General features: G+C 35.6%; 2 protein-coding genes across 4 annotated transcripts in view; one reads left to right on the top strand and one right to left on the bottom strand.

Annotated features, from left to right (window-relative positions):
* The window catches only part of LOC149557439 (protein HAPLESS 2-like), a 322,953-nt gene that overhangs the window by 2,859 nt on the left and 292,197 nt on the right, over nt 1–27,897 (top strand). For all 3 annotated transcript variants that reach the window (XM_089832085.1, XM_089832084.1, XM_089832086.1), the window contains exon 2: nt 16,087–16,230. In XM_089832085.1, coding sequence (XP_089688211.1) covers nt 16,087–16,230 — 144 coding nt within the window. The remainder of the gene's footprint in view (nt 1–16,086; nt 16,231–27,897) is intronic.
* LOC149557440 (uncharacterized) lies at nt 4,311–6,794 on the bottom strand. The gene is made up of 2 exons (XM_089832083.1): nt 6,147–6,794; nt 4,311–4,563 (listed from the first exon to the last, which is right to left on the bottom strand). The coding sequence occupies exons 1-2, from the start codon at nt 6,312–6,314 to the stop codon at nt 4,405–4,407; spliced, it is 327 nt and encodes a 108-aa protein (XP_089688209.1). The 5' UTR covers nt 6,315–6,794; the 3' UTR covers nt 4,311–4,404.

The following is a 27,897-nucleotide window of genomic DNA, read 5'->3' as shown; positions in this document are numbered from 1 at the left end:
AGATATGGTGGTGTATTTTTCTATGTTGTTTTAGTATTAGCAGAGTGGTGTATGGACTGATTTGTTGTTGCATATACATTCACATATGTATTAAAAAAAAAACATATGTTTTGGTACAAACCAACCCAAAATGAATCCAAACCCAACACAAAAAATATTTGGACAAATTGTGAACCCGAAACTCAAACCCGCATCCATACCGGAATCGAAACCGACAACTTAGGATTTAGATGAGGATATATTGATGAAGAATTACTCATCCTTGTAGTATACTACACTTAAGGCTACCTAGCAACCTAACTCTCATTCCAATATTTTTTTCTCCCAGTCTAATGATTTTGGCCCTAGTTTTTCTCGTTGCTAGAGACCCTCCAAGATTTCTCTTCCATGACATAGATCTTATGGGAAAGTTGACATTACTAGATTTTTCCCTACCATTAGTAGTTCTTTGACTTTGAATTTTAGGTTTGACTTTGAATTTAGGTGAGGTTCCATGTATAATTGATGTCCTCCTAGTATGGTCTAGTTCAAGAGTGTGAAATCTGTGAGTACTCATAGGAAACATGAGTACTTGTGTGTCTAATAGAGGGCCAAGTTAATCACTTAATCACTTGTCACCAAGTTTTTAAAAAAAGCGCAATGGATTTTCCTTAAAAAATGTTGTCTCTCACGATTAGTTTATGCAAAAGCCACATTCTTATTGCCAAAAATATCAAATGATTAATTTGAAGTGTTTTATTTTATTTTGGGAATGTTTTATTTGCCAAGAGTGAGAAGGCAAAATGCTATTTTTTTGTTAGCATTTATGACACTTTTTTTGTTTTTGGCAAGTTCTACCTAGGGGGTAGTACCCTTTTTATTTATCAAAAAAAACTTACATATGGATTTAGAGATCACTATTTCTCTTACATAACAAAAACCAAACCAACTAGCTTTACAACCTTGCTTCAATAAATCAAGTATCCAATACCTTTATCAATATTAACCATCCTTTCTGCTACCTCAGCCGGGAAAATATTATCTTTAGCTTGGTAAAAAGTCTCAAATTTACTCAAATCGTTTTCCTTTATCACACAAGACTTATAGAGCGACCCAATTTTCTTCATTATCTTTTTCTTTCCTTCTGCCTCCAAGCAAAATAAACCCAGTAAATCACCACCCGATAAACTAGAATCAATCAACTCCATTGCATTCATAACCTTCAGATACGTCTCATTAACAATCCTACAGATCGTACCGTAGGTTGTCAACGAATGGCCTGAGACCTAAATAATCAGCTGGAACAAATCATGGACCAACTTACCATCATGAATGTGGCTGCTTCCCCAATAATAATTGTCTCCTTTTCGTGGTCATTTGCATTCTTAAAGATCCTATTGATCTGTGCCTCTGACTCCTCCTCCCACCCCTCCACCTGCGAGCATTTGCAATGGATGCCAAGAATGTCCACCATGACTCCTTTCCCTAATGAAAGTCTGAAAGAAGATGATGAGTTTAAATCGAGCAACATTCTTGCACCAAATCTAGAACAAATCATTATCATAGATACGATAATTCATTAAAGAGATATAGAGGACCAAAAAATTGTACTCCAACTTCCACCTCACTACTGTCATGTCGTCTAGTTTTGACTGCATTAGCCAATCTCGGCCCTAGGAAGAGTAACTATGTCTGCCGAAATGACATCACATAGACCCATAGGGATTATGGCATCCTGACCAAGCTCCAATTCTGTCAGAGAATCTGCCCCCATATTTGACAAAAAATTCGCTACCTTATTCCCTTCTCGAAAAACATGTTGTAGGCGGAAGTCCTGCAAAGATTTGATAGCCTCATCTATCCTAGGCAGCCAACTAGCAAGTTTCCAATTGCAAAATTCAGCTCTTATGACTCGGTTGATAATTATTTGTGAATCCCCTTCAATAACAACCTTATTGATGCCATTGTTAGTACACGAGCTTAGCCCAGCTTCCAAAGTCGATATTTATGCCTGATTATTGGTAGTAATACCAGCACTTCGTGCAATGCCACATACCATCTTGCCATTCTCATCTTTGATGATAGCTCCCAATCCACTTCTACCTGAATTTCCTCTACTTGCTTCATCAAAATTCAACTTCATCCAACCTGGCAGTGGTGCTTGCCACGCGGTGTTGCTCCTCTGTCTCTTCTGTTTTAAACTCATTTGAACATTTCGTAGAATGAACTGCCAAATCTTCTCCATGTCATAGACCTAACTCAACTGAAAATAATATCGTTTACCATGAGATTTGGAGATGAGGACTTCCTCGATTGCCACGTGAATCCTGTGTTTTAACTCATTCACTGATAGACTTTCCTCTTTGAATATCCTACAGTTTCTCTCCTTCCATATGTGCCACACCAACATTGACGAGCTAATTAGCCAAAGAAGACCTCATTTAGATTTAGCTTTATCTATAGGCCATGAAGCAAGAAAATCTAGAAAAGAGCTATTTCTAACTGTTGGCCACTGCAATCTGCCTAATAACCAATCCCAACATTCGTAGGCATAAGGGCACCAAAAAAGTAAATGCTCTTTCAACTCTTCTGCCTTTTTGCAAAAGATACACCGGTGAGGACCTGCAATACCTATCGTTTTCAATCTATTACCTATCATAATCCTATTGTGTAGTGCAACCCAAAGAAATGCTCCAGCCTTTGGTAAAGGCCCTTTACCCCAAAATAATTTATATGGCCAGAATTGATTAAAATTCCTTTTTCTAAGAAGTTCATATCCCAGATTAACTTTATGTACCTGATTTAGATTTAGACCATATTAAAGCATCTACTGAAGAAGATATAATCACCATTCTGTTCTAGAGAATATTCTGTAACAAATTGGATTGCTGCGATGAAACTTCACCTACTCTCCTCCATCTGGTCTTTTTTGAGGTTGGAGAGTCAAAGACCATATAATCTACTACCCAAATGCCTTCTGAAGCTTACATTGAGTTGCACCAATCTTTATTCATTAAAAAAGAATCAATTGAAGGTTCACCATTCCAAGAGTCCCTCCAATATTGTGCTCTCCTGCCATTTCCTACTTGCCACGTTAAATGCCCTATGATTACCTCATGACTATCCCAAATATGTTTCTAGAAATGAGATCCCACCGGTGCATTAGCTACCGTCAAAATCTTATCTAATTCCCAAGTGTCAAGATACTTAGCAGCCATAATCCGATACATTGTAGAAGGCACAAGAAGTACAATTTTTTTATATTTTTAGTTGTGCTCGTTTGCAAAAAATGACAACATAAATAATGAGTTTTTTTGATGATATTACTTATATGTTTAGATTATTAAAATTTAATAATTATTAATTAATATTATTTATGAGATGCAAATTCTCAAGATTGCATTAACATGCAAAGTAATATCATATTATACCACTTTCTTTTACTAGTTGTATCCACCAGTTTTTGGAATGCCCCAAATTCTACTTGAGCATCCAAATCTGGACCAATACCATATAATATCATGTAAATACAAATCTACATCTTGAGTATGCATATTTTTTCTTCTTCTTTTTATCAGTGAATGGTTCTTTCTTTATTAATAAACTTGATTTCACAGCCTAGATTGAAACCATGAATGGTTACAAGTAGGGAATCACCTCCTTAGAAAGACAAAGTCCCCAAAGAAGGACCTATTATTAGGTCACAAAATTAAACTTTACTGGTTGCTCACTCTTTGTGTGTGAGCGTAAATTCATATCAAAGATGCTTTCCTCTTTTCCCTTCTTGTTTTTCTTCCCTTCAACTACTTGCACCCATCTATTTTTTCAACCTTCTTTTGCCACTTCATGGACTGCTTTGTAGGAAACATGGCTTCCCAATCTTGATAGCTATAATGGACCTCTAAAATAGTTCATGGAATACAAGGAATGGCTTCAATTAGGTGTTTGCATGACTTTTGATTTGATACCAATAAATAGTTCTTGATAATATTGAATCCTTCTATCTGGATGGCAATACTTTTTGTTGTTATCCAACTTGTCTTCTCCATAATGAATCACTTACCATTTTGAGATCATTCCTCTCTTAATACTAAGGAAGGCGAAGAGATATGTCTCTTCAGGACCATTACCTTAATAAATATTTAGTTTGTTTTGATATTGTTACTTAAATTGTCAGCCCTGACTGAAAATAAGTAGTCATAGTTATGCCAATCACAGGTGCATTTTTATGTTTTCACAAAGGACAAGAGCTTTGATTTTATGTAAAACAAGAAGCTGAAACATTACATTTGATGAAGAAAAAACATCACATAAAGCTATTTTTTACATGCTTTTCTGAAAATGTAATACTTTATCGATCAATATGTTCAGATGTTTCACATAGGCTGTGAAACCAGCTAAAGAGAAAAATCAGAGCTTTGAATTTCAAAAAACATGAACACGTGTGAAAAAAGGAAATAAGGGATAAAGAGTCAAGGGCCAATCATTGCTTGAATGACTGACTGGCGATGTTGCTGCTCGCTTTGACCATGCACACTCTTGATGCCCTGTTGCTCCTGTTTTCCCACACTCCAGTGCCAAATCCTGCATTCACATGAAAATATGGAGTTAGATCCAATGGATCTAAGTAATAACCAACCTACCTCATCATTATACCCCACACATGCATCCACATTTTCAAACACAAATACTGATTTGCTCTCTAACTAGTTTGTTCCCTGTGCAGAACAGGTATCTCTGATTAACAAGTGGATGTAAATGCGGCTCCCATAAGGGTTTGAGCTCAGCTTGTTAATAAGAGATATAGATCACAAATACATTTTTGAAGCAATCAAGTACGCCAATAAATCAGCAAGTAAGCGTCTACATGTTGCATCTTTATAATGAAGTATTAAATAGTGCTTGATAAACAGTGGATATGGATAACATAGAGTTAACCTGATCAGCATGTGGTCAACAACCAGACGAAACATTATACAAGTGCAAAGACACATAACATGATAAAGGTTGCAATATTATGTTGCTAAATGATACAAAATTACTTAAGAGTCAGAATGAAGTATTCTGTCATGAAAAGGAGCACAAGGACAAGTGCATCAGTATGTATACAGAATCAACATTATCAATATTTCCAAGGGTCATGTTCATGTTTATAAAAAATTCAGCTAGATGGAAAGAACATCATGATCAATACAAATCTGAAATAATTAAGGCCTTCAAATCTGATAACAAAGTGAAACATCATAGAGAAAATGCATAGCAAATAACATGTGTCATCAAAGGTATCTACATCTCAAGAACATCAATGGATGCAAAAGTAGAAATGTATAGCAAGGAGAACTCAAAGGATATAATGGTCTATTTGAATCTATGGCTATACTAATGCCAAGTTAAGGTATCAATGCTAAATTCAGTTAGATGATTCAGACAATGACACATGGGTAAAGTATAGCGCGAGCAAAGATTGGAGGTTGTGGCAGCTAACCAGTAAGAGAACAAAGAAATGCATGTAGCCATCATTTAACGAATACACTATAGGAGGTATGTTAGTACATTCTTATTGAAGAGAAATCATGGACATAATGAGATTAAGCAGTTGAGTTTCTTAAAAAAGGACAACAAAATATAAATGTTTCATTGTGTTATATGCTGCAGTCAAAGAAAGATATATTGTAATCTCAAAGAAAGAAAATAAAACACTGCCATAGACATATTGAAGGAGCAGCTAACATTGTCTGCTACATTTATGCTGAGACAAAATGTTGAGATATAGGGCAGTCATATACATATCTGAAAGGGTGCTAATAGTTTCAATGCAATATGATTCAGTATAGTTTTAGATTTCAATAAGGGGGTTTTAAATAATCAAAGGGCCAAGATACACGAATGTTGGGCATGGACGGATACATGCCAGTCAACTTACATTTTTAGCTGGGTAATATCTAGTCTGATTTGGGAGCTTCTCACAATTTTGATGCTAATAATTTTAAAAGGAGTTGGATTTATGCATAGCAGCAGTTACAAAGTTATATATATGTTTGAGAGCACAGAGTTGTGAGGCTGAATGCCCTGGGTCAACAGACAAGGAATCAAATACTGCTCATTTCTGGAATTAAACATTTTAGCAAAAATACAGATTTACGTAGCAAAGCAAGGAAAATGCTTACCATATTCTCAAAAATCTGTGTATTTGAAGCTCGAAAATGCAGAAATGTCCATATTCGACCACAAAATTTCTTGCAAGGCTTCAGCAAATTGTTCATGAAGTACAATATAATAGGAAGAAGTAAAAAAAAATCAGAAAACTGCCCAGAATGCCCAGGTTCAAGCTGCATAAGCTCATAATTTTCTCATTTATGGCGGCTAAGAACAAAACTCCAGCAAAGACAACAGAGGTAAAGGGATGAATCTTCATGAAAGAGCCCAGAAATTTTCAGTCTCGAGCTCTTAAGATTGCCAAAGAGCTCCCCTTTTTCTCTCACAATTTGGTGGCCCAACAAGAAGATGAGTGATCTAATCATTAATTAGTCACAAAATGCAGAGAAAAAGGGTAAAAAAACTCACAGAAAGGCTCTGGTTTTCCTCCCAAAACCCTCATTTTCTTCCAGGCAGCAGCCAGAGGAAAAAATGCATATGATATGGTTTCAAAAACTTCAGCACAAGAGAGAAGGCCAAAAAACACCCCAACAAGTCCAGATTCAAGCCAGAATGTCATCACACAAACTCCAGCAAACCCTCTTTCATGGTGGCAGCAGCAGAGCTCTACATTTTCTCAGAGTTGCAAGTGAAAAATGAGTGCCTTTTGATCAATTTTAGGGTAGATAGATAGATAGATAGATAGATTTTAATGACGTCCACGAGACTAAAGTAGTCTATGGGACCCATGCAATCGCCCTCCCGAGTCAGGAGCCAAACTAGTCAGTTGCAAAGTTTTGGTTAACTTGTCTCTTCTTCTCTAAATTTTGATAATCAAATCCGCTGTTCTCTTCACTTGATCTTCCTCAAATAAATAGTTGAAGTCCTTGTTTTGCAGAATTTTTGTATAATCAGATCTGATGTCGTTGTAAGCCAAGCATTCCATGACAAAGTGTTGCTCTGTCTCCACTTTTCCCATATTGCAGAATAAACATGTTCTGTCTGCCCACTCTTCCTTTGGAACTTGCCATCTACTAGTTTCACATCGCAGCTGATGTGAACTAGTTCTAATTTGTGCCATCAACATTTTTGCTTTCCAGTTAATAGGTGCCCTTATATAGGCCTTTTCATCATGACTAGAAGTGGGATTAAATTCTTTAATGTAATAAGATTTTTTCCTCCCTATGTGTCTTGTCCACAGAATATTGCGAAATTTTTCATTGACAAACTTTTTTATTTCTTTAATGTTATCCGGGCAAGCTTGGATGTTGATATCCCATTTTTGCATCCATTTGTCATTTTGTTTCATCCATGTGCTTTTCCGCCTCACAAGTTTTTCCTCTATTACCAACTTGGGCCAACGATGTGTTTCTAGACCTTGGGTTTTCTTTAAATAGCTTAGCATTCGGATCAATGCGACGGCTTCTAATGGAAAGGAACCCACCTCCGCCAAAAGGATTTCATACGGAACTGTGGTCTTGACTTTAAGATTGCATGTGATAAAGTGTTTTTGAATTCTTTCTACTTGCCGCCATTTCTGTTTGGACATACTACCGCCCCACACTTCACATCCGTATAGAATAACCGGAGTGACCAGCAAACCAAACAGAGTTTTCATGGTCGTCCAATCCCATAATTCTGCGTTCCTGCACTTGTTTTGTAAAGAGTATAACGCCTTCCAGCCCCCTTGGATCCTTTTCGATCTACAAGTATCCCAGTTGAGTTTGTTATGAAAATCGATGCCCAAGTATTTGTACTCTTCCACAATCTCAAGGGGGCTATTTTCAAACAGAAACTTGTCTTGTATGCCCCTATTCTTCTTTAGTGAGAAGATCATAATTTTGGTTTTGCTAGTGTTAACTTGCATTCCTACATCATGACAAAAAAATTCTAGTGCTTTCAAGTGCTCTTTCAAACCTTTAGCTGTTCTAGCAAGAATTATGAGATCATCTGCATATAAGAGCAATCTTATCACGAAGTGGGCCAGCTGCACCCCCTCAGCATTGGTCTTGTTTATCCACTCTTCTAACTTGTCAATATAGAGCCCGAATAGTGTTGGAGAAAGCGGACACCCTTGCTTAACCCCGATGTTGCTATCAAAATCTTCTGATATCCCTTCTGTCGTTTTGATTTTAGCTTTGACCCGCTCATATAATCTGCAAACCACTGACCTAAGTTCTTTAGGGACTTCCAGCTCTACCATTCTATCCCATAGTTTATTACGTGGCACTGTGTTGAAAGCTTTTTTAGAGTCCATGAAACAACAAAAAGCCTCGTTCCCCGGAGTGTCCCAAACTTTCTCTGTATACCCTAGAAGCTTCTTTGAGGCTTTGTGCATTTTATGGGAATGTTTTTTATATGTCCATGCCTTATTATTTTCACATCCCATGGATATCCCTTATAATGTCGAATATGTCCTTTAATTTTTTGCGAAAAGCATATGTAATGCCTTAAAACATCCCACTTAGACTATAGAAGTTAAAATAAACATAGTTAATTTTTTTACATCACATACGGTTTATTTGTAATCTTATAGATTATTATTATATTAATAATATTTATTTAGTAATGAATTTTTACTTAAAAATATTATCAATACAATTAATATCTATAATGTTAAATTACAAATTTTACCTTTTAAGCTTTTAATACTTTTATTATTTAATAATACTTAATACATAATTGATAAGTTATTATTTTAATATATACTAATTAGATCAATAATACTATTAAGTGATTTGAGTCATTACTTAATAAATATTATTAATATAGTAGACATATTTTAAAATAATGACTTATGAATTGTGTATAAATAAATATTAAGTAATAAGAATATTGGATTATTTATAGTCCATTTATTCAATAATGTTGCTTTTGATATTTATGAACTTTGAATAATTTAATATATGTGATATAAAAATAAAAACCATTTACTTTACCTTTTAGAAGTCAAATTGGGATATTTTCTAGAGTTAATTGCATAAGTTCCAAGGTCATGTTGATTGGATGGGAAGTCAGATGGACAGTTATTACATTTCAGAGACTTTTGTGAGTCTTTTTGGAGATATGACTACATTTATGAGGAACCTTTATGATGATATTATCAGGCCAGGCCTTTTGAAGACTTTTGAGGGGCTCAAAATTGGCCTTGAAGGCTGAATTCGACCAAAGAGGGTTTTTTTTGCATTTATGATGCAATTGGGTGTGAAAATGCATACGTATGAGCATGAGGCTCATTTTGTAGGCATTCCATTTTTTATGCAGAGTTAGTTCTGAAGTGATTTGTTTGAGTCCTTCATGATAGTTTTTGCAATCAGTTTGGAGGCCATCTTGTGTTCACTTTGCTATGTGCAAGTCACTGGTTTGATATTATATTTGTCATTTGTTTTAAATCCTTGAGTTAATGTCTCAGTTTTAGCCTCTGCAAGTGAATTTTGGAATTCTCATACAGGTTATAAGTTGTGAAATTGTGTTTCATTTCAGATTGTTAACTGTGAGTATTATTATTCCTGTTAGCGTCTTGTTTGAAGTCTATCCTTCTTGTAAAGTGTTTATGTATGAGTTTTTTGAGATCAGTATTGTGCCAATATTGAATTGTTCATTAAAGCTTCATCGTGTCAAGTCAATAATCTTCTCATCTTAATGTTTTGGTGCATCACCTTAAGTTTCAATTAAGTTTACCTTTCAGTATTTAAATTTCAAGCAAGAAACCTTTCTTACCCTTTTCCAACCAAATATTTTACATTCTTGCATTGGTCTTAGGTGAAGTATCATATAGAAACTGACCTAGAATTCAGAGATCTATTCCACTTTTGGGTATCCCACAAACCCAGGAGTATCTCCATGTTCCTTGGAGTGATTGTGTTTTAGAACTCAGTAAAGGTGCAACTTTGCTGATTCTCTATCTACTGTTTGTATTTTTTGTCCCAATATCTTCCCTGCTGATGTTTTTTCCTTGTATTCCTTTTTATTTTTTCTTCTTTGGCATGTCTTCCTTCTGTTTTGTTATTACCTTTGTTTTTTCCCTCCCTTTGCTAATACTGATATTACTAAGTGCCTCTTTTAAGTTTGAGATTTCGTATACAATGTTTAGATTGGGTTTGATAAATTCTTTAATTTCTCCTTCAAATTTTGTAAATTCTAGTTCATATATGGATCTATTTGTTATTATCTTTTTAGTGTTTAAACCCTTAAGGCCTAGTTCTGTTTCCACTAAAACTTAAATATTACTAGATTGGTTAAATTTTGATTCAATCCCTATTAAATTCCCTAGAGATATACCAATTTTGAATAGGGTCTGGAGATGACTAAGTTTAGGTGGAAAGTTTTTACATTCAAACCAATTTGGTACATGATATTTCCTAATGCTTTCATCGCTCCAATTTGGTTCCCAAGCTAGATATTTGACAGAGTATCCTTTATAGAAGCAATATGATTTTGAAACTAATTTATTCCTAATCTCTTTATTTATACAATGAATGTACAACGAGTAGTTATAAAAGGTTCTGATACTTGCCTATTGCTGACAAATATTTTCTAATCTTCTTACCAACTTTGAGAGTAGCTTGCTTGGTCCACTCCAATAAGGAAAAACATATTGCTCTAAGCATTCCAACCATTTCTCCTCTACATATCTATCACTTATGATCTGTGTATCAGAATATAGTTTATGATTATCTAGGGTTCCTTTGGTAAAAGGATTATAGTGTGGCACAAAGCCTTATCTTTGTCTTTGCTACCAAATATTCCTTTGTGGGGGGAATGTATGCTTTCGAGATGTTTGTTAAGATGAGGGGAGCCCTAAGATCTGATTTAGAATCGTAGGTCTGCTGTTTAGGGCCTAAAGGGATGCTATTCACTTCTGAAACTTTTGCGAGTCTAGGCTTCCTGTAATCCTTCACTTCCTTAGTCTTCATCTTGGGTACTTTCTGTGCATCAAACAATGGTAGCTTCCTTGCATATCTTGTTTTATGTAAAAAAACCTTTTGTCGTTTAATTATCACTTCTTTCTCAGAATAATTTGATGCTATGCCTATTTTTTGTTGAGGCGCTATTCCCCTCCTGGTTTTTCTTTTTGTCACTTGTTGCCATCCATTTTCGTCTTCATTAGTAAAAGCTTGGGCCTGTTTTTCTTGCACTTTTGTAATTTCTTTGCCCCTTGCTTAATGAAGTTTGACTATGGATTTGAAAGACGCCTTCCTCTATCCATTACTTTCTTAAGATTTTGTTGATAAGACATCGAAACTATTTTTGGTATAACATAGGGAGGCTCCGGATAAACATATCGCCTAGAATTAGGGAAATTCGGCGAATTTTGTATGAATGGTTTTGCCCTGTTAGGGAAGAAGCTCGTTTTTTGATAAAGATTTGGCTTTTTGGGGAAAGCACGATTGTGATATTTTTTCGCCAGTTCTTTTTTCGATAGATTCGGTCGAGATATTTATTTGTTTATTATTATTTTTATATTTTATTATTAGTTTTAATATTTAATTTTTATTATATATTATTTAATTATTATTAAAACATTTTTGAAACGGGGATGTAATGGTCCACTCTTCCTCAAATTTCTTTCCCTCAAGCAATTATATGCCTTCAACATTCATTTAGAGTGTTGTCCTTTTTAAGCGATATGTAATCTTTGCCTTGTATTAGGGTGCCCTCAACAGTTCTCCCTTAATCACAGTGCAGTTTGGTGCCGTTATAGTGGTTCTCCCTTAAGTATTTTTGCAATAGCATGCCCATTGTGATTTTACCTTATCTATTTTTGTAATAGGGTGCCCATAGCGATTTTCCCTTTTCTATTTTTGTAATAGGGTCCCTTAGTGGGTTTTCCTTAATCACAATGAAATAGGGTGTCCTCATACCGATTCAAAAGGTTAAAGGCAAGAAAAAAATTACTTTCAAAAGGTGAAGGGTTGTGACTATTTGTAAGGGTCATGTCTCTTCAATAGGGTTGTGGCTCTTTGAAAGGGCTATAATTATGAATTTTATGACTCTTCGAAAGGGTTGTGATTATGAAAGGTTGTGACTCTTCGAAAGGTTGTAATTATGAAGGGTTATGATTGCGAAAGAGGGTTAACTATGAATCATCACGACTCTCAGTAGAAGACATACACGACGAACAGGTGTGACCTCTTCGTCACATGGGAAGATATAAAGGACAAGGATCAAATGAAATGAGAGGAAAAGGAGTAGATGAGATCTAGTACAGATTTAGATAAAAGTGTATGGAGGGATTTGAAATAAGACTTGAGAAGGAAGAATAAGATAAGAAGAGGACATGCAAATATTAAATGGGATACATGCTGATTGAAAAGTAGTAAAGACAGATCTGATTACTGAGAGATAGGTGAAGACCAAATATTGAGTGAGAGGGGCAATAGTTGTCAAACAAAGGTATCTTTTCACAACCAAAGGTTGTGAGTCTTTCATAAGGGCATTAACAAATGAAAGTGTGTGATTCCATACACACAAAGGAGATATTAAGGTGGAGAAGGTTCCATTTGGAGAAGAAATAACAAAGGAGAGATCAATTGGGAGAACAATATATTAGTCTCAAAGGCAGTAATGAAAAGTAGTAGTGATACCTCGCAAGATAGGCAAGTCCCAGGGTGCAATGGACCATGGTACACCATACAAAGGCAAGGGATGAGTCTTGCAATGGAGTGAGACATGCTACATCATACAAAGGAAAGAGTCCTATGGAAGAACAAGCATGAGCTACATCATACAAAGGCAAGGGAATAAGGCTTGTGATGAGATGGGCCATGCTACATCATACAAAGTCAAGAGAATAAGTCTTATAGTGGAATGGGCCGTGCTACATTATAAAAAGGCAAGGGAATAAGGTTGTAGTGGAATGAGCATGTGTTACATCATATAAAAGCAATGTGTGAAGGATAGTCCATAAGGAAAAATTATTGTGAGAATCCATAGCCACATAGGCAGATTATAAATAATTAGTTTGTATATACTTGTTCCTTAACTGGTGATTGGAGGATCTAAATCAAGATATGTCATGTTAAAAGGCATTTAAATTGGTAAAAGTTTATCCCTAACCATCTTTCAAATCTTATCTTAATGGAATATGTGGTTCTAGGGCAAACATTAGGGCAATTCCAAAAAGGGGACATTATATACTTATTAAATGCTAAATATCATAGGGAGGCTTAAGAGGTCTAGGAATGTGACCAACTGCAAAATTTGCATAAATCTTTAAATAATAGCTATTTTCATAACCAATTCAGATATTAGTTTTGTAGTTGTACCTTATTCATTCTCCTAAATGCTTCCTTGTTAGTCTCCTTTTTATCTTTATGGTGATGCCTTTTAATTCTATAAATTGAAGATTTGCCCAAAATTCACATATTTAGTTTTCTGAATGTTTTTCAAATTTATGAATTGGATTACTTGAATCAATAGTTTGTATGATCTCTAATGCCCATACCCTAACACCTTTTGGTCCTGTTTACTTTATCTTATCATATTCTTTTAGTCATACATCATTTGTTTGTCTATTATTATGTTTATATTTTATTATTAATTTTCATATTTATTTAATAATATTTTGATATTTAATTATTATTAAAATCTTATTTGACATTGGCTATGACAAAAAAGGACGAGACACTTGCATTTTGACAACATTGTGAAGATCAGAAAAAAACTATCCATAAATGACATGCTAAAGGTAGAAAAGCCTTAAAATATTATTTGCAAACAATGTCAGTATGAAAAAGAAGCAAGGACAAGCTTCAAATCTCGTATTCTACAACAAAGCCTTTGAAACTTGTTCACACTAATTTGTGTGGGCCAATGGGGATGAAAAGCATAGGAGGTGAGAGTTATTTCATGTTTTTGATTGATGATTATTCTAACACTTGAATTTTGACAACATTGTGAAGATCAGAAAAAAAAACTATGCATAAGGGACATGCTAAAGGTAGAAAAGACTTCAAATATTATTTGCAAATAGTGTTAGTATGAAAAAGAAATAAGGGCAATCTTCAAATCTGAGTATTCTTCTACAAAACCTTTGGAACTTGTTCACACTAATTTGTGTGGGCCAACGGGGATGAAAAGCACGTGATGTGAGAGTTATTTCATGTTTTTATGTGATGATTAATCTAAGATGACTTAGGTAGCTTTTCTTAAAGAAAAATCTGATCCAATTGAGAAGTTTAGTAGAGAATGAAACACATGAGTGATGGAAGGAATGCTAGTGGGAATTGAGAACTTGGTCTTGTATGTTTGAGTTGGAATGTGAAATTTGATTGATGGAATCTTGACATGACAATTTATATGTTTGGCTTTCACATGGATTTCAAGCGCGATTCTTCTTCTCATTATCATTCATCTCAAAAATTGATATGCTCTATATTGTCTCCAATAGCAGTTTTGGAATTTCAGAAACAAATCAAACTGCATTTTTTTTTGGCCTCGAGATGGTCTTTATAATGAACACATGGAATAAAGAGGACATTAAGGGTATTTAGTACTAATGAAAAGAAGATTGATCATACATGTAACATGGATTAACTTTGGACGAGATTCCTCTACTCTTTCTCCTTTTTAACAATGGCATATATCTAAAAATGGACAAGATCTTGAGAAAATACATGACAAAGCTCATTTTTATTCCCACGATAATAATAATAGCATACTAAAATCAACTACAAAGCCCCTTAAACAAAAATTATGTTGTGGGAATATATTTTATTCAGCTTGATGTAACATCAAACTTACATTGGAGCAAAAGGATGTTACTTTTATTAGATATTTAAAGAGCATGGTTTCTAATATCATGACTTCATCTAGATCTTGCCCCTAGTAGAACATGTGCATATGACCTTTTATGGAATTTGTACACTAAAGCTACAATTGGTTAAGGTGGAATACTATTTGAAAAGCAAACCAAGGGGGCTATTGAGATTGTTAAACGTCCCAATACTCTTAATAAGGAATAAGAGCTTTAGCTAAGTGATTCCTAGAAGCCTATCATTCAGACTCTTAAGCTTTGTAATGAAATTAATTAACTAAAATTTAAAAATAATTAATCTTTGTAGAGAATTGTTGAATCACATTTACTAAAGTTTGATGATTGCCCACTATTTATTGATGTCCTCATCACTTTGTACCTCGTTCTATTTAAGGATCCATTATTTACATTCTTATCCCTTATCCTAATGATAGATCAGAAAGTGTGACTTCAAATGTTGATCCTCTAATTTCCTATTATGAATCTTGATCTTTAACATATGGATTATGGAAGTTTGAAGTCTTCAGAAATTAGAAGTTTTTGGTTGACATCTGCTCAGTTTCTTTTATTGCATTAAGTACCTAGATTGAATACATGACTATTGGTTTGCGGTTCAATTTAAGATAATTTACCTTATTTCCATTTAGATGTTTTGTCTATTTTCAGACTACATTTAAATTCTGGTAATACAGATGATAATATAATCTTGGCATCTTCTTTCTAATTATTTCAAAGTAAAAAGACAAGTAATTATTCTTATGGAAAAAGGTAACACTATTTGCATTCAATAAATTCCTTTTTTCTCTTGATATGTATCTTACACATAAGATTAATTGGATAGATAACTTGTGAATCACTGATTTCCCAATGTAGATTAAGACTGCCACTAAGCTGGCTTCGGCATTATTATTAAGATGTTATTCTAATCTATAAGGTTCAATGATTCCTAACTGCATAGCAGTTACTTAGTGTATACTGCATTATTATGTATTTTGACCCAAGAAAAAGGTTCATTTGGTAATATTCACTTCTTATCCATTTCTTACATTCATATTTGTTAGAAATGGAGATTGCATTTCAATGGAGGACACTATGCTATGAATTACAAAGCAGCACTGACTACTGCTGATAGTGATAAATTGATTTATGTACTCATGCTGTTTTCCATTAAAGAGTGTGCTATTGAACCATCTAATATTGTTCAATTCTGACAGAGAGGTGATGCAGACTATGTTGATGTGCTAGTTGAGAAGGCACAAGATACGTTGACTGGTAAAGTACGTGTTTTGGAGGAACCACCCAAAATAAAACTGTCTAAATCCCCAGCATATGCACTCTATGCACTACGCTATCTAAAGGTAAAGAAAATGATCTTTTAAGGTGATAGGGTGGAATGTTGATTATTCTTTATTCAAAATGTGTATTTTTTCCATAATAATAGTTAAATACAAAGGTAGTCTGTTTATGCAGAATAGTTTGGCATGCTTCATGTTTTGATGAAGTCTTAGTAAAGTTACCCCTCTTTGACTTCGAATAACAGAGAAACAGTTGCGAATCCTTAAGGAAAATGAGAGTTAGTCTTGTTCTGAAAAAGAGAGGGAGTGGTGATTAACACTCGTAATTATCTGTAAATGTACATTCAATATTTGGTAGAAGTATGTATTGATCCATTTTAACTTATAGTAGAAAAAATAGTTCATTCTAAGGATTATTGATTTTCAAATAAGTGCAAGGATTGCATACCAAAATTAAAACAATATTTAAGATAAAATATTAGACATGGGTATGACATCTCTAAATATTTTGTTGATGTCAAGGCTAACAAGATATGCAAGACATTCAAATATTAAAACCACTCTTGTAGGATGAGAGATTATTTCCTGCAGATGAATAATATGAGTTAGTAATAAAGAGAGCCATGAAAAGTTTGTAACTTGTGGTCATTCAATCTTAACCTAGATTGCCAAAAGAAAGAAATAAGATAATACACAGTGTCTTTCAAACAAACTATTGCTATACAATCTATGGACTGTGGAATGATAATACCATAAAAAATTATGGTGTTAGATGAATAATTAGAAATTTGGTCAACTTTATGTCGGTTGGGATTCAAATTTAGTTTGTTCTTGAGTATCTGTTTTGCTGCATTCACTGACTGAATCATTTTAAATCTGATTACAGTTGTAATATGCACTGCAAATCATTCAATTTCTAGTTTGCTGACAATTTCTTCCAAGTTTCTGTCAGTCATCAAAGATTAGCAGTTGTTGGAAATTAAAAAAAATGACAATTTCATCAAAATTATAAGAAATAAGAGAAAGTGCTTTTGAAAACAGAAATCTTGTGATAATATTTTGTCTTATTACCCAGTTATAGCATAAGTGCTCTAGACTCAGTTTTAACCTGAAATAAGGAAAGGATCAAAGCCTTGTTGTGATCAAGTTGTTGTCTTAGACTTTGTTTTAAAGTCTGCAATCAAAATCATAGTTCTCTCCTCATCTGGATAACAGATCACTGAGTGTGATACAAAATAAGGTACACAGCTGAAGCAAAATGTACTTACAACCAACTTGGTATGGTTTTGGACTAGTTTTGTGATCCAAGAGGAGGCCATACTCATCTCGGAAACACATTTTTGTTCCCTAAACCATTCCCATCCCCGAAGCTCCGTGCAACATAGTTTTATTTCAAAATAAAATTGACTTATTTAGTTAATTTGTCTATTAAATTAAAATATTGATGATTTTGTGGATATATTACTTATGATAAAAAATAAATAAATTTATAAAGGCGAATTTAATGTTGATTTTGTTCCCAAATTTTACCCTTGTCAAACTTCATTCGAATTTTGTGATTTCCAAACTTGAATTTGGACCTTGTGACTTAGGACACCGGTATCATTGGAAAGAACAATTTGCATTGTTTGATGGATGATGAATTGTTCATGAGCCTTTTTCTTACAAACTCACTGCAAGATCACTGTGAATAGAAGGTTCATGGGGAAGATACTCTTTTAGATTGATCACCATGTTGTCAGAATCTCTTTGAGAAGCTGAAGACTTAGCCAAAATCATTGTAACACGAGGACGCATCCCCTCATTTTTCCCTACCGCACTCAAGATGGGGATGCACTCGGGGCGGGGGATGACATTCCCGCATCCCTAGGGGTAGCCACCATTGCGTCACTATCTCACCAGGGATGGTGAGACATCCTTATGTCCCTTATGGGACAGGGGGATGAATGAACATCCCCCATTTTGGGAGACCAATAAAGTTAAAAAGCATAAAAAAAGTAAAAGGTTTTGACATTTTTTTTAGTGATATTTAGACCTAGGGTTAGTTATAATCTTAAATATCCTCTCAACTTGTTTGCAACAAGGATAACTATACAAACAACATTAGGTGTTGGTACAAGGAAGTGGCAATGCAACATTTGTGGGACAGAATGGTTTGGCAACATCACTAGAGTGAATGTAGACTTACTATTTTGGACAGAAAGTGGTGTGGGTGCATGTAATTTCTTGGTGAAATTAAATAATTTGCATCACAGAATTGAATTCACCAAGCTTTGGGGTGTTCCGGATGACTTGGTAGTTGAGGTACCTACCACCTTAACTAGTAGACAATAGTCTCTTTAGTAGGTTCATGAGTAGGGGCAACCACATATTTCTACTCCTAGATTGCAATGGAGAGCTACATTGTTTCGAGGGGCAGCCTTGGTGTAATGTTCCCATCATAAAATAAATAATTAATCAAGCCTTTGTTAATGGGCTGATTGATTTAGTATATCTCAGATCCATTTTTATTGTTTCCCTAGGTAGGTGTGGCCGTCGGCTATCTTTGTAAACCCTTAGAAAGTCTCTCCGACGGGTATTTAAGCACAACATGTAGGTAGTAGTTGATATGCGATTTGGATTGTTTCTTTGAACTGTGAATTCTTGTTGGATTTCTGGATTGTTTGCCATTTCGGAAGTGAAAGATCTTCCCTATTTAGCTCTTGCAGTTTTGGTGGGATTCAACCCTCACCCTATTCCGTCACTGTATTTTCTAGCTTTGATCTGGCAAATATGAGCATCATTATTGTTTACAAGTTATACAATTTTTGGAATATATTTGTGTTCGGACTGCATTCATATATATTATTTGTGTATTGGCAAGTGTATATTCGACTATAGATTCTCACAGTCTCCAACTTGCTATTGTATGACCAGTCTGTCATCACCCACACACCATATGGCTCAACTGTCCTTCCACACACCGTATGGCTAGCCTACTATATGACTAATCTATCATCACCCCATACATTGTACGACCAATTTATCCTCATCCCATACATCGTACGACTAGTATAGCATACGACCGGTTTGGATCCCACCTAAAACACTGTAAGTAGCTAATATTGTACGAACATCTACACCTGTGCACTGTACGATCACTTGGATTGGTGGTTGGCAGCATCAGGAAGGGAGCAAATACCAGATTCATACACTAACCGTCCAACTACAGGAGGGAAGTTGACAAACAACTTGTGGACAGTGAATGAGAGTTTATAGCCGAAAGAGAAGAAGATCCCATTTAGTTGATAGAATGGAGGAACAAGAACCCATTGCTGTCGAACTCATGGCAATACTAAGAGATCTTTTGAGGAATCAGTTGCAGATCAATGATACTTAACGACTTATGGAAGAAACTGTCAAGAAGTTGGCAGATAATAAAATATCCGTTGAAAAAAATGGTCACGTGGACTCGGTGTCGGGTAAAACAAACCCTCTTCTAGCATGCTTTCGGCCTTCCATGCTGCTTTTCCCTCCACGGATGGAGGTGCCACTCGGAGGAAAGCAGACAACCTTTGAGGAAGTTCAAGGACAGTTGAGAGAAGACTGGAAGAATGCAAATTTGGGGGAAGATATATCCTACAAAGATTACGCAGAACTAAGAATGAGATATTCCCAAGGCAAAAACCGAGGATATTTTAACGATGATTTCAAAAGAAAGTTAAGTAAGGTAAATTTGTCAGCATTTGATGGATTTGGGACCATATCCGCTCAAGCATGGGTAATGAAGGCCAATACTTCCAACTTAATCCAATGCTAGAAGAAGAAGCAATCAAATTTGCAACACTACACTTGGAGGGAGTGGTGCATGAATGGTGGCATCATGGCACCATCACACTAGGGCATGACCAAATAAATACTTATGCAGAATTCACTGAGAGATTGATAGATCGATTTGATAGTAATGATCCATAACTAAATTTCAAAAAATTAGCACAACTGAGGCAAATTGGATTGGTCGACCAGTATATCATAGAATTTCAGAAACTCTCTATTTTGGTCATGGACATTTCCGAAAGGAGACAAATAGTGCTCTTCATGGACGGACTAACAAAACCATTGAGGGGTTGGATAAAAGGTTTCAATCCTGCTGGGTAAAAGCACAAACCTGTGTCACCCTTTTATAAAGGAAAATGCTAACAAAAGTATAATTGTTCATCTTCAATGACATGAAATTGGTATTATTATTTAGAATTTGGAAATGAAGTATACTAATGAAATGTGTAGAAATGGATGAAGATTATGATTATAATTTTTGATAATTATTTGGAATAAGAATTGATTCATTTTTCCAATTTTTATAGATAATTTTTTAGTTGCTGAAAAATGCTGAAAATTAAGGATTTAGTTCCCACCACAAAACTATGTGGAAATAAACTTATTTCCATTTGAGATCAGACTATGTTATAGGTAACATATATAGCTAGAACAAACAAAACTAAAAATTGGCTTCAGACCTATATTTTTTATTTTATAATGATTCAAATTTCAACACACTTGAAATCAATAGTTTTCGTTTCCCACCACATTTTTCAAAACAAATCTATTCTAACTAGAACATAAATTATACATTCTAGAAGAGGACTCTCTCCTCTAGAACGCCATATAATGTTTAAATTTTTTGATAAGATTTAATATTTTTTCTCTCTAAATCAACATCTTTTTGAGTGTTAAAATACGTGCGTGTAGAATTTTTTAATTACAATATACTATATCTAATTAAAACATCATAAACTCTATATGAGAATATTCTTGACTTTGAGCTCTATAAAATGGTGTTTTTTTGTTAGTAAAATAATATCATAAAAAATAGTAAGAGATATTGAAATGTCTGTTTTCTGAAATAATTTTATTTCTTTACTAATTGGATACAAACTAGTATAAAACATGCATTTAATACACATTTCCAATTGGAAAAGAATGAGACCATATATAATTAAGCTATACTGAATTTATCTAGATCATATGTTTGAAGAAAATTGACTTTTAGATAGAAATAATCAAATTTAGTCGTAATGATAAGTCAGCGTGAAAGTTGACATAGCTTTGTACTTTTACCCTGCTGCCCTTTTGGAGGCTATAAAAAAGGCGCAGAGCATGGCATCATCATCGTCATCATCCTCTTGAGGTTATTCACACTCCAAACCGCTAGTGTTTCCAAAGGACAGAGATAACAAACCTCTGCAGAAGAAGCCTTCGTTGGACGAAGCTACCAGACAAGAACTACGAAGGAAGAAATTATGCTTCAATTGCAAGGGACTATGGGAGCTTGGACACAGATGCCTTGGTAAAGGAAAAATACACCATATTGAAGTCATATCCGATGATGAGGACAATCAAGAGGATCTACCCATAGAAGACTACCATCCCCACGAGAACACCAAAATGGTTAATCTGAATCGTATGGAGAGAATTGCAGTGTTGGTATGACGTGGTGGAACCATCGCCTTAGCTGGGAGCATGAAGTGTATGGTATTTCGTGTATGGGAACCCCTCAAGGACAAGGGTCATGGTGATGCTCGATAGCGAAGCCACTCTAAACTTCATAAACTCATCTTTCGTGAAACGAAGAGGTCTACCTACTGAGACGAATGCAGGATTCCAGGTCAAAGTCGCCGGAGGGACCCTTCTGCCTTGTACACACCTTGATCCCTAACTAAGTATCACCATGGCTAACCAAATGTGACAGATAATTTCTTTATAGTGGACCTGGATGATATGGAGGTTATTCTGGGCATAGAGTGGATGGAGACACTTGATGAATACACTCAGAGCTTCAAACGGATGGACTTCACTTTTGTTGTTGATGGGAAGAAGGTTGTTCTTCGTGGAATGCCCAATGAGGGACCGAAGGAAGTTTCAGCACAACAGATGGAGACAATTTTGCAGCATGATGACATTGCATGGGCTGCACATTGTTTTGTTTCGACGAAACTTATAAAAGGACAACAGACTCTCAATGAGACAATGACCTTCAAAATATTTTGAAGACCCACAATAAAGTTTTTATAGACATTCCTCCTAGCATACCCCCCCATCTCGGGTTTGAACATACCATTGAGTTGGAAGTCGGCACCAAACCAATTATCACCACGCCTTACCATCATCCCAAGCAATTCAAAGATGAGATCGAGCAAATGATTTAGGAACTACTCGAGAAAGGATGGATCCATTCCAACTCTAGGCCTTTTGCATCATCAATGCTTTTGGTAAAAAATAAGGATAGGATAATGTGCGTGTGTGTGGACTACCGTGCGCTGAATAAGAAGACAATAAAAAACAAATACCCTATTTCTAGGATCGATGAATTGTTGGATGAGCGGCAGGGTGCGATTTATTTTTCTAAAATAGATCTTCGTTCAAGGTACCATTAGATCCGCATGCGGGAAGAAGACGTAGATAAGACGACTTTCTGTTGTCACTATGGGCATTATGAGATCCTCATCATGCCGTTCGGATGAGCTACTTTTCAGTCCTGCATGAATCACATCTTCTACAAACAACTATATAAGTACTTGTTGGTATTCTTTGATGATATCCTTATTTACTGCAAAACTTAGGAAGAACACTTGAAATACTTGAATGAAGTCTTAGGGATCATGAAGGCTCAGCCTTGTTCGCCAAGCAATCCAAGTGTGAATTTAGAAAGACATGAATATTATACCTAGGGCACGTTGTTAGCAAATATGGAGTGCAAGTCCACCAAGAGAAGATTCAAGCTATCCTGGATTGGCCCCCACCAAAATTACTCTCTGAGTTGCTAGGGTTCTTAGGTCTGTGCAGTTACTACCAAAGGATTGTAAGTGGTTTTTCTTAGTTGAGCACACCGTTAACCGATCTAATTAAGAAAGGCTCCTTCCAATGGAATGAAAGAGCACAATGCACTTTTGATAAGTTAAAAGAAGCAATGAGCACTTGTCCAGTTCTTACCTTACCTGATGTCACACAATCATTCATTCTAGAGTGTGATGCATCCGAAGAGAGAATTCGCACGGTATTAATGCAAGATAGACGCCCTATAGCTTATGAGAGTTGAAAGCTTACAAAAGTGGAGTGTCTATATTCCATTTATGACAAAGAGATGTTGGCCATCGTGCATGCACTAACCAAATTCCGACAGTATCTGGTAGGTGCTAAGTTTGTTGTTCATACTGATTGTAATAGTTTGAGATATTTTCTAGAGCAACGAGATCTAAACGAAAGGCAACAAAAATGGGTAAGAATGATTCAGGCTTTTGATTTCGACATTGAATATGTGAAGGGGAAGAACAAAGTGGTTGCAGATGCCCTGTCAAGAAAACTTGCCATCTGTTTACTATCTTAGATCTCAGCTGATTGGAAAGTACACTTATTGGTGGAATATTCCAAAAACACGTTTGCATGTAAGGAATGGACGGTGACACTCAGGATGATCGATACAAGGTGGTGGATGACATTATTTACTATAAGGATCGGATATATTTGGTGCTTGAATCCAAACTAAAACAAAAAATTCTAAAGGAAATACATGACTCACCCTTTGCTGGGCACCCAGGGTTTCTCAAAACCTATAGGCAGCTCAGGGAGAGGTTTTCATGGGATGGACTTAAAGGAGATGTATTGTATTATGTACGAGAATGTGTAGTTTGCCAACAAAACAAATCCAAACATACTTTACCTGCTGGGTTATTGCAACCCTTATCTATTCTAGAACGGAAGTGGGAAAGCATCTCTATGGACTTCATCATCGAACTTCCTAAAGTAAATGGGAAGGATTGTATCTTTGTGGTGGTGGACAGGCTGGCGAAGTATGCATACTTCTTCGCCATCCCCTCAGACTTTCAAGCCACGTAGGCAGCGGACTAATTTTTCAGAGAAGTTTTTCATTTGCACGGGTTACCTTGAAACATTATCAGTGACAGAGATGGGCAGTTTATCAGTATTTTCTGGCTAGAATTGTTTCGATTGGCAGGAACAAAATTGTCGCCAATTACGAGCTACACCCTCAAATAGACAAGCAAACGAAGATTGTGAATAAGTGGCTAGAAGGCTATCTTTGGAACTACGTTTCGGCATAACAATGGGCATGGGTCAAATGGATGCATCTGAGGGAATATTATTACAATACCACTTATCACATGTTCGTTGGGATGACACCCTTCAAAGCACTATACAGGTATGAACCCTTTTCATTTCTCGACATGGTGTTGGGTAGCAGTCGTGCACCAAGGGCGAGGCATTGGCTTCAGGAAGGGCAAAACATCCAGAGATGCTTGAAAGAGAATTTACAAAGGGTGCATAATCAACAAAAGATGTACGATGACTAACAACGGATCGAGAGAAGTTTCAAAGTGGGAGACTTGGTCAATCTTAGACTCGAGCCATACATGCAATCCTCATTGAAGGCAAAAGGGAAAGAAAAATTGAAGCCATGGTTTTATGGCCCTTATCATGTAGCTCGCTGCATTGGTGAAGTTGCCTATGAGCTGGAACTTCCAGAAGGAAGCCGCATTCATAACGTTTTTCATATCTCCTACTTGAACAAAGCTGTGGGACAGAACATCATGGCAACTGCAGACCTTTCGCTGCTCAATGAAAAAGGTAAGCTCATATTGGAACTGACTAAGATCATTGATGTATGTGAGAAGACCTTGCGAAACCGTACTTTGAAGGAATACTTGGTACGTTGGAAACACTTGCCGTTGGGCAATGCAACTTGGGAAGGTGAACACATCATAGTCCCATCATAAAATAAATAATTAATCAAACCTTTGTTAATGGGCCGATTGATTTAGTATATCTTGGACCCATTTTTATTGTTTCCGTAGGTAGGTGTGGCCATCGGCTATCTTTGTAAACCCTCATAAAGTTTCCCCGATAGGTATTCAAGCACGACATGTAGGGAGTAGTTGATATGCGATTTGGATTATTTCTTTGTACTACGAATTCCTGTCGGAGTTTTGGATTGTTCACCATTTTGGAAGTGAAAGATCTTCCCTATTTGGCTCTTGCGGTTTCAGTGGGATTTAAGCCTCACCCTATTCCATCATTGTATTTCCTAGCTTGGATCTGGAAAATCGAAGCATCATTATTGTTTAGAAGTTATACAATTTCTGGAATTTATTCATGTTTGGACTACATTCATATATATTATTTGTGTATTGGCAAGTGTGTATTCGACTATCCTTAGCATATTGTTTCCACTCTAACGTCATTGTACATTACTAGATTCTTATAGTCTCCAACTTGCTACCATACGATTAGTTTGTCATCACCCACACACCGTACGATCTGACCATCCTTCCACACACCGTACAACTAGTCTATCGTAGGGCCAGTCTGTCCTCACCCCATACATTGTACGCCAGTTTTGTCCTCATCCCATACACCATACGACTAGTATACCGTATGACCAGTCTGGATCCCACCTAAAACATTGTATGAAGCTTACATTGTACCGACATCTACACCTGTGCACTATACAGTCACTTAGATTGGTGGCTGGCAACGTTGGCAAGGGAGCAGTTACCAGATTCCTACATTGATAGTCCAACTATGGGAGGGAAGCTGACAACGAAACATTACACTCGGGTCCTATATCTAGTGCCTAAGTCACATGATACGATGAATTTCATCTATGAAGTTTGAATTTCAACGAACTTTTACGCTTTCCAAATTCCATCCAAATTTTGTGATATTTAATACGATATTGTAATTTATAATAATATTTTATTTTAAAATAGAATTCAGTTATTTAGTTTAATTGTTTAGCAATGTCAAACTATTTTACAATTTTGTGAATATATTACTTATATTTAAAAATAAATAAAATTATTAAACTTAGATTTAATGTCAAGTTTTTTTTTCCAAGTTTTTACTCTTGCTGAATTTCATCCCAATTTTATGATCAACGAACTCAATTTTGAATTCGAACCTTGTGACTTAGTCTAGTGCTAAGGCTAAAGCACAATCTAACAAGGGGAAAAGAAAGGTGTCATCTGAAAGTAACCCCATAGCTGATTAATTTAATGCTTGCATAAAAGAGGAGATAGAGGATGCAATTGGCAGATTTCTTTTTGCCAATGGCATACCTCTTCATTTGACACGATCTCCTTCTTATAAGAAGATGATGCAACTAGTGGTAAGAGGAGGAGGACCGTCATTTGTGCCACCAGGTGAGCACAATTTGTGGACCATAGTCTTGGATAAAGAGTATGCCAAGATTGGTGCACAGATGGAGAGCATGAGGTCTGTTTGGGAGGTGTATGGGTGTAGCTTCATCATGGATGGGTGGATGGACATTAGGGACCATCCACTCATCAATATCATAATTACATGCAAAAAGGAGCCATTTTTTCTTAGGGCTATTGACTGTTTAGGGCATCGAAAGGATTCTGATTTTCAATCTGACATCCTTTGGGCAGCTATTGAGGAGGTTGGGCCACAAAATGTGGCCGAAGTGGTGACAGATGTAACACTTGTATGTAGAGCCGTAGGAAGACTTGTTAAGGCCACATTTTGTAATATCCCATCTCCTAAGGTAATTATATATCAAAATTTAATTTAAATATATAAAATAATTGATTGATTAATTAAATACCAACAAATCATAATAATATAAATTGTTATTAAATATATTATATACATATTTAATAAAAATATGAAACATTAACAATTTATAAATGAGTCAATATTATTATCATCTCATGAAACATTAATAAAATTCTATAACTTAAAGTATTATATTATATTAAAATATAATATTTTGTTAGTAAAGATAATGATGAACCTTAATTGATATGAACATTAGAGAGACATCAAATAATATATATAATAGAGTTATACAAAGGGGAGATGGACTTCAACAACTATCGTCATAAGCGAATGAAGAGAGGACATTGTCGGTAGACAAAAGAACCATTATTGGGTTACACTAGCCGTGGGGAAGCAATCCAACAATATAGAAGAACCTCAACTAATTTGATAGTCTATCAACAAATGATGGAAGCATAGGCTTGGAAAAATAATAAACAAAGGAACATAAACAAACATGAGTTATCTGACATTCAATGGGAAGACCGAAGGCATCAGATGGGTAGCGAAGGATGTAGAGAAAACATAGACAAATAATGAAAATACAAATCATCGTCAGTAATTATATAGAACAAACAAACTAGAAACTTTCGTGAGGGAAGAAGACACCATGGAACGATATAGAGGACACCTGACTTTGATTCCCCAGCAGCGTGGATGGTAGGCTCCATCAGTAATGAACTACAGGCAGTGGATATTAAATATCACACTCACCTGATAACTATAGGAGAGCAGTTAAGGAAAGAAAGAGTATCGAAGGAGAAATAACATAATAAATATCCTTCTATACAAGGAAATCATCTGAAGAAAGAAAGACAATAACAAATACAAGTCTCATCTAAATGTTAGAAGACAAAGTATGAAGGAATTTATGATAGTATAGATGTCATCCAGGAAAGGGAAGTTTACACAACCAGAAGATGCTTAATAGTCACCTCTCCACGCAAAGGAAAAGTGAGAAGTAAGATGGAATAGAATATATTTGCAGATACTAGTCTAACAACGTTTAATTAGCATATTTCCAAAGGGTTGTAGAGATCGTATATAACCTTTCCATCCAGAGAAGAATAGAGATACCAAGAGAGGACGATTCTAGTAATAGACATAAGAATATGTTAA

Source organism: Cupressus sempervirens, chromosome 5, assembly GCF_028749045.1.
Source record: "Cupressus sempervirens isolate cs-2001-9-10 chromosome 5, ASM2874904v1, whole genome shotgun sequence".
NCBI lineage: Eukaryota > Viridiplantae > Streptophyta > Pinopsida > Cupressales > Cupressaceae > Cupressus > Cupressus sempervirens.
This window is presented reverse-complemented; position numbering and strand designations above follow the sequence as displayed.

Coding starts and splice junctions, on each gene's coding strand:
- LOC149557440 (XM_089832083.1), bottom strand. CDS start 6,314: ATGCAGCTTGAACCTGGGCATTCTGGGCAGTTTTCTGATTTTTTTTTA. Junction 4,564..6,146: donor CACAGATTTTTGAGAATATG/GTAAGCATTTTC, acceptor ATGTGAATGCAG/GATTTGGCACTGGAGTGTGG.